This window comes from Camponotus floridanus, unplaced genomic scaffold (assembly GCF_003227725.1).
Source record: "Camponotus floridanus strain SB8 unplaced genomic scaffold, Cflo_v7.5 scaffold3, whole genome shotgun sequence".
NCBI lineage: Eukaryota > Metazoa > Arthropoda > Insecta > Hymenoptera > Formicidae > Camponotus > Camponotus floridanus.
Genome location: NW_020229436.1, coordinates 5547569 through 5556405, shown reverse-complemented (window position 1 = coordinate 5556405; position 8837 = coordinate 5547569). Strand labels below are relative to the sequence as shown.

Here is an 8837-nt window from a genome sequence, read left to right as displayed (position 1 = left end):
GTAATTACGCATTACTTTAATACAAAGAAAGATCATTACACTGATTAATTTCACTTGTTTACTTCAAAATTCTTAAAAAATTATCATATATATATATATATAATATTAAAAAAAATTATTTACTATTATTTTTGCCAATTAATATTACAAATATTTCTAATTTAGAGATTCAAATTTACATCGTGTTCACAAAAAAATTTAGAAATATTTTGTATACTATATAGTAAGGTTATGCGATAGATAGAAAAAAATTCGTTTTCAATTAAAATATCATTATGATATTTTAATTATGATCATCATTACCTTATATAATTATGATATTTTTATGATCAATAATTTCCTTCGACAAACTTTTAATTTAAAAGAGAGATCTCCGATTTTGTCATTAAGATGTTATAAATATATCTATTACCAATTAGTAAATTTATAAATCTATGCAATTAGTATAAATTTATAAATTTATAAATATCTATGCAATTAGTATACATTTATAAATATATCTATGCAATTAGTATAAATTTATAAATATATCTATGCAATTGGTATAATAAATGTGATACCCGATGTAAAGAAAAACCGATATTTCTTATGTTGTACTTAAATGTAATTACGCATTACTTTAATACGAAGAAAAATCATTATAACGATTAATTTCACTTGTTTCAAAATTCTTAAAAAATTATTTTATATATATAATATTAAAAAAAATTATTTACTATTATTTTTGCCAATTAATATTATAATATTCTAATATTCTAATTTAAAGATTCAAATTTACATCGTGTTCACAAAAAAATTTAGAAATATTTTGTATACTATATAGTAAGGTTATGCGATAGATAGAAAAAAATTCGTATTATTATAAAACTCTTGAAGTGATTTAATTCTATATTTTTTATCATTTATCAATTAATTATAATATTTTCGTCATCAATTTCAATCATTAATGTGTACTGATTATTGTATTATTATGTTACTTATAATTTTTTATTATTTTGTAATCTTTCTGCTTAGCTTTAACCTCCAATAAAAACTATATTTAAACGTAACTTAGTTTTTCTTCTTAATACGATTTTGTGAATATTTTTAGTGATTTAAGAAACGCAATATCAATTAAAGAAAAAAAAATACTTTATAATAAAAAAAATAAAAAATTCATTTAAATATATCGCAGTTAGCTGATTCGAAAACAATCTTTATAAATTAATATACATACGCACATATTCTTGGAAATAATAATTTTTAAAATCCATTCTTGTAAAGTTTGATTTTTTGTTAATCCTAAACATATTTAATTAATTAATTTAATTAGCTTAACGTGTGCAACTCTTGAAAATATAAAATTAATTAGAAAATAATTCGAAAACCCAACGAATCGCACGACTTGCGGAAACGAATAAGCTACAAATTTATACTTAAAACCGACACAATTTACACTCCAAACTCGCTATTAACGATTCACGCATAGCATGTTTGTTCGAGATAACATATAGTTGGAAATCTTTTCAAAAATAACAAAAAACAGAAAAATAGAAGTTTTAATACATTTATTTATATATTCCCTGAAAAATTAGTGCAAAATATAATTGTCATCGCTTCCACTATAAATTAAATTGAGGCAAAACTTGGTCGAGATACAATAAAATATTTCAATAAATATATAGTGATCTAATGAAAAAAGATGGCAACTCTGCGCATATATTGTACACTATGAACACCCATTGTCGACTTTTGCAATAACAAATGTCGTTCGATAAACGATGGACATCCATATAATGTAGGGAAAATATTAAGAATACGGCAGAATTTATAAAAAATTTTTTCGCGAACAATTAATGTTTGGAAAAAAAAATTACCATCCGCATTACCATCCGCGTTTTTAGGCTCTTATCGCTCGTTTCATAATTATCATGTTGTTAAATACATAGAGCCGTATTCTTTATAAATTTATTTAGAACTACACGCGGAGCTAAAAAGATCGTGTTCTCATTATTTCCATAGATTAATAAAAACGGACAGGAGAAGTGTCGGACTGAATAGCTCAGTGATAAGAGCAGTCGCCCGGCAAGTGAAAGATTCGGGTTCGATTCCCGATTCAGCGATTTCGCCCCGATATTTTTCCTGTCTACATCTCTTCAGGAGAGTAAAGAGAGTGTTATAGAAGTCTCAAACCAAGAGAATCTATAACTTGGCATATACACCAAATAAAATATATGTATAAATGCCTTGTGCACGTCTTAAAAAAATTTTTTCGCGAACAATTAATGTTTGGAAATAATTTTTAAAATCCATTCTTGTAAAGTTTGATTTTTATGATAAATTTATGTATCGTTGTATGTATCTCGCTTATTTTGCAATAGATACAATAAAGCCTTATAAAAATACAGCTTAATAAATTTAATAGGCATGCTATATTGTTATCATAACTCTATACATGATATATTTATCATTTTATTCTACCCTAACTCGACTCCTTAAGTAATAAACAGAAACTCCCTCCTTTTTTTTGTTAATCCTATACAATTAACTTAATTAGTTTAACGTGTGCAACTGTTAAAAATATGAAATTAATTGCAAAATAATTTGAAAGCCCGACGTATCGCGGAAACGAATAAGCTACGAATTTATACTTAAAACCGACAGAATTTATACTCCAGACTCGCCATTAACGATTCACGCATATCATGTTTGTTCAGGATAACATATGGTTGGAAATCTTTTCAAAAATAACAAAAAAAAAAGAAAAATAGAGGTTTTAATTAATTTATTTATATATTCCTTGAAAAATTAGTGCAAAACATAATTGTCATCGCTTCCACTATAAATTAAATTGAGGCGAAATTTGGTCAAGATACAATAAAATATTTCAATAAATATATAACAATCTAATGAAAAAAGATGGCAACTCTGCGCTCATATATTATACATTATAAGCGCCCATTGTCGACTTTTGCAATAACAAAGGTCGTTCGATAAACGACGAACATCCATATAACGTAGGGAAAATATTGTGACCTCTCACATACACACATACACACACATCATTTCCTTCGCTAGATGCAATTGTCATAATACATCCTTCCCCTCCCCTTCTCCTTATCTTTCGCAAGTAAGTTCGCTCGCGAGTAAATTAAAGCTCAACGTGCAATACGTGCGCGTTCATTCATGGAAAATCGCCTGGCGCAATTTGCATTACAGCCATCTAATTTATCACCTACACTATTATGTCGAGTCTATCAATGAATAATGATGGCTTATGTACTAACACACGAAACATCCCGCAAAATGAATCAGCGAACGCGTGCGATACCACCGGAAGGTCCGAGTTTCGAGTCCCATCATAGCAGGTAATCTTTATCCCATCCCCATTCTATTCAGACACGGAGCAAAAACTATCTGGTCGAAACGGGATAGAATAATATTTCCCCATCTCTAAAAAAGCACATGCACAAAGTAGTGTTGTGCGCACCAGGGATGCAAAGTTTATCGATTTTTTTTTTTATTATTTTTTAACTATCGACAAGCACTAACAATCGATAGTTATCGACAAGGAAAATAATCTATCCATAACTATCGATAGTTTTCATATGGATAAAAATCGGGCCCCAGGTTTATAATAAATATCTTCCATAATAATAATATAAAATTCATCACTACGTTCAGAAATCTTACTCGCAAGGTAAAGTAACATCAAATCGATCAATCAGGACAAAAGGAGTAAATTCCTCGACCCCGTTGGGTAGGTTAAATATCACTATACCCCACTGGTAGGATTTCTGAACGCGGTCTTTGACGGTAATTATAATTTGTCTTTATAATGCTTATAGTCTTCTTGGAGCCTGTTTATAATACTTATAACTTGTTTTTGTTTAATTATAAAATTATTTGCAATCTAGAGAATCTAAAGCTTAAAAAAAATAAACATAAACAATTGTTAAAACTATCGATATTTGTTGATGGAATCGAGAAAGCTCCTCAGAACTATCGATAGGATCGACAAGCAAATTGTATCGATATTTAACATCCCTAGTGCGCACTACATATATACTCCTATACGACACATATAAATGTGGTGCAAATGTAATAGTAGTATTCTTAGTTGAGTATTTGACGAAAGATCGCGCTAACAGTACTCGAGTAGTGTGCCCGGCACATTTCTGACGAAATTTTTTTAAAGCACGCACGCTTTAGTCTTAAAACATAAAGTAACAGTGTAACTCTCTGTGATCGTTCCTGTGTGACGGTTCGTATAATACTATAAGAAAATTAATTGATAAACATATAGCAAAAATAATATAACATTAATGCATAGATTTTTATACATTATACTAGCCCAGCGATGTTACCACGTGGCGTTATGGTGGCCTATTTATGACGCCCCATTTTAATGATTTTAATGATTTTAATAATTTTAATGATTTTAATGATTTTAATGATTTTAATGATTTTAATGATTAAAGTGATTTATATATTTAACGTTATTATCGATATCGATATTAACGGTGTATATAGGAGACTGTGCATTAATATTATAATTTTCCATTGAGCAATGTAATTGCAATGTAATATGCAATAATTACATATTGTTGAATGAGAAATTATAACATTAACGTTATATTATTGTATTGCTTTGTGTTTAATGGGTAGCCCATGTTGTTATCACTGTTACGTATATAAGAGACAGATAATTCATATAAAATACATATCTTTACAAATAACTTAGTTTATTAAAAAAATAACAAGAATTATATGTGGAAAATATTTATGAAATATATATATTGTTTAATTAATAAAAATTAAAAAATATATAATGCTTATATACTATTTAAAGAATATATTTATATACAATTCTTACTATTTTTCGACAAACCGAGTTATTCATAAAAGTGCATGTATTATGTGAGTATATCTTACATACGCATTATATGAATTAAGAGATATACATAAATGAAGAAGAAAGAATCGAAATTATTATTCCAATTTAAGTATTATGCTTATATAAAAAAATTATTCATATTAGTAACTTATATAATTATATATATTTATATTTATATAAAAAAGTTGCTATTTATATTTTTTTTAAATATCGAAATTAAGTAAAAAATAAGTTAGGTGCTCTTAGTTTTTTAGGGAATTATATACACACGGGATTTTATTATCAGAATATTACCGAGATATTTATTATGATATGCAATTTTAAGTGTTTCGAGTTTCTTTTAAATAAGGTTAAACAAAGCTAGAAGTTTAATATTTAATCTCAAATTTTATATTTAAATGAGGTTAAACAAAGCTGGAAGTTTATCAAATTTTATAAAGTATATAACACATAAAGAAAAATTTTTAATTAATCAACGAAATAATAGAAGACAATATAAACATGAATGTGATTACGCGTGAGGTTTTAAGTGAAAATAATATAAAATTATAGCTCTCCTTTATCTTTTAAACTCCAAATATCACTCGCATTTCAAAAGATAATCATACATCAACAAGATTACTTTCAATAAATTAAATTCTAATCAAATGTAATTTTAGAAAATGAAAATACTTTCGGTAAATTAAACTTTCCATCAAAAGAAAATGTTAATATATCACTTGATTATATATACAATTTTTCATTTATAAAAGCTATACATACCGAAAAGACTCAGTCACTTGCGTTCATCATAAATAAGTTAATGTATAATTTGGAACGGTTTGTCAATAATTATGTAATTTTGCTTCTATTTATAGAATCATGTTTTAACCAAAAAATTTTAATTAAAATAATTAACAAGAAATAAAAATATACAATTAAAGAAAATAGACACGATGAGTAAAAATACACAAACGGATAAAAAAATATAGACAAGACGAGTGAAAATATAGAAGTAGAAAGAGAAATAGAAAGGATAAGCGAAAATATAGAAGCGGGCAAAAAAAATAAAGAAGACAAAAGTAAATAAAATAAATATATATTTTTAAAAACAAAAATTTAAATATAAAAGAACAAACTGTACGTATAATATTACGGCAATATTTCAAAAAATAATATTAAAAATAATATTAAGTACGTGTACATGTGATTTGTCAAGATAAATTTTATAGATAATTGTTCTTAATTTCTCTCTTTCTTTGATTTAGTAGGAGAAAATATATAAGAGGGCCAAGAAATAGAGAAGATGAAAGAAAATATAAAAGCGATGAATAAGAATACAGAAGCGAACAAAAAAACAAAAGTGATAAATAAAAATACAGAAGCGGACAAAAAGATTGAGAAAATGAGCGAAAATATAAAGAGGAAACAAATAGCGAAGATGAATGAAGATACAGATGAAGACGAGTACGATGGTAAGTAAAAAGAAAATATTTTTACAAAGCTAGATCCATACATACATATACACACACAAGCACACACACAAGTATAAAACGACGAAACAACATTACTTACAACATTATGGAATTAATATCTGTTTCCATCAAAGATAGCATTAAGTATGTGTCTCATCAAAATAAATTTTACAGTTAACATTTCTGGATATTGTTGGAATTTCGTGCTTGCACCAGAAAATGTTGAATCGGACAAGGAAAATGGAAAAGAGAAAAGTAAGTGAAAAAATATATGCTTTTGCATAAAAAAATATGTGATCTATAAAATATATAAAATTGCGAAATGTACATATTGTGAAATTGACATTCATTAGCAATGAAAATAACGTTAAGTATATGTATAAGTGTTTTGTAAAAGTAAATTTTATAAATATTTTTTCTCAATTTCCCCTCTTTCTATTCAGCCGAGAAAAATGTGAAAGCAGTCAAACGAATGAAGAAAGTAAAAGAAAATGTAGAAGCGGCTCAAGAAACAGAAAAGATGACAACAAATACAGAAGTGATCAAAAAAGTAAGGAAAGTGAGTAAAAAGACAAAAGCGGACAAAAAAATAAACGAGATGAGTAAAGATATGGAAAATAAAAAGTACGAAGAAGATGAAGAGGACGACGTATATGAGAATTACCAAGGTAAGTAAACGAAATATATTTCTGCAATGAAAGATCCATGTATAGAGAAAAGTGAAATACACATACAACATTATAGAATTAATATTCGTTTGCATAAAAAATACATTAAATATGTATGTATGAATTTTATCAAAAGAAATTGTACAGCTTATATTTTTCAATAAACTCCCACTTCAATTTAGTATTACCAGTTTTTGCACAGAAAGATCTAGGTAATATATAAAAGAGCGAAATGTACATACAATGTTATGGAAATAACATTTGTTAGCATTAAAAATAATGTTAAGTATGTGTATATTCGCGTTTTATTAAAGTAAATTTTATAAATTATTTTTCATTTCTCGGTTTTTTCAATTCAGTTGGAAAAAATATAGAAGCAACTAAAGAAACAGAAAAGAGAAGTGAAAATACAAATGTTGACAAAAAAATAGAAGAAATCTGTGAAAAACAGGACAAAATAATATCAATTTTAGAGAATATGAGCAAACAAGAAACGACGACACACAAATACGAAAAAGACTTTAAAGGTAAGTAATAAAAATATATCTTTTTGGACAAATCCAGGTATAGAGCGATCTGTGCATGCAACATTATAGAATTAATATTTGTTGCATTTAAAATAATAAGTAAATAAAATAAGTGTGTATTTATTTTATCAAAATAACTGTTATAGATAACGTTTCTAATTGTGGGAATTCCTATTTCGAGTCACTAAAGTAAAATAAATTTGATAAATTTTATAAACTATTTTTTATTTCTCGCTTTTTTCAATTCAGTTGGTAAAAATATAGAAGCAACTAAAGAAACAGAAAAGAGAAGTGAAAATACAAATGTTGATAAAAAAATAGAAGAAATCAGTGAAAAACAGAACAAAAAAATAGAAGGAATCACTGAAAAACAGGACAAAATAATATCAATTTTAGAGAATATGAGCAAACAAGAAGCGACGACACACAAATGCGATAAAGACTTCAAAGGTAAGTAATAAAAATATTTTTTGAACAGATCCAGATAAAAGAGCGAAATGTGCACACAATATCATAGAATTAATATTTGTTTGTATTAAAAATAACGTTATGTGTACATATGTTTTGTTTAAAATAAATCTGATAGACGATTATTCTTTTTTTCCGATTCAGCCGGGGAAATTACAACAGCAGACAAAGAGGAGGAAAATAATATAGCGGCCAAAGAAATAGAAAATATCAATAAAAGAATCGAAAAGATAGAGAATAAAATTACAAAAGTGAACAAAAAATTAAAGAAGATAATTAAAGAAGATAAAAAGAACAAAGAATATGAGAAACGCCAAAGTAAGTACAAAAAATATATGTTTCTGCAGAGAAAGATTTAGACGAACGATAGAAGACCGAAATGTACATACATTATAAAATTAATATTCGTTGCATTTAAAATAATATATTAAATAGGTGTGTATTGTTTATCAAAATAAATATTATAGATAACGTTTCTAATTGTGCGAATTCCTACTTCGAGTCACTGAATAAAATACTATTTTTATTTTTCGCTTTTTTCAATTCAGTTGGAAAAAATATAGAAGCAACCAAACAAACAATACAGACAAGTACAAATATGAACATCGACAAAGAAATAAAAGAAATCAGTGAAAAAGAGAATAAAAAAATAGAAGAAATCAGTGAAAAACAGAACAAAAAAATAGAAAAGCTCAGTGAAAAACAGAACATTATAATATCAATTTTAGAGAATCTTATAAACAAACAAGTAACGACGACACACAAATGCGATAAAGACTTCAAAGGTAAATAATAAAAATATATTTTTAAATATATTTTTAATGCGTTTTGTAAAAATAAATTT

The 8837-nt window shown here is 26.4% G+C and overlaps 2 protein-coding genes across 4 annotated transcripts in view; one reads left to right on the top strand and one right to left on the bottom strand.

The window, feature by feature from the left end:
* The window catches only part of LOC105250327, a 224586-nt gene that overhangs the window by 199420 nt on the left and 16329 nt on the right, over window positions 1–8837 (bottom strand). The gene's annotated exons all lie outside the window — the stretch shown is intronic.
* LOC112638405 (ring-infected erythrocyte surface antigen-like) lies at window positions 4118–8556 on the top strand. Its single transcript, XM_025410059.1, has 8 exons — window positions 4118–4243; window positions 6124–6330; window positions 6505–6585; window positions 6774–6998; window positions 7358–7525; window positions 7775–7975; window positions 8138–8244; window positions 8542–8556. The coding sequence occupies exons 2-8, from the start codon at window positions 6162–6164 to the stop codon at window positions 8554–8556; spliced, it is 966 nt and encodes a 321-aa protein (XP_025265844.1). The 5' UTR covers window positions 4118–4243; window positions 6124–6161.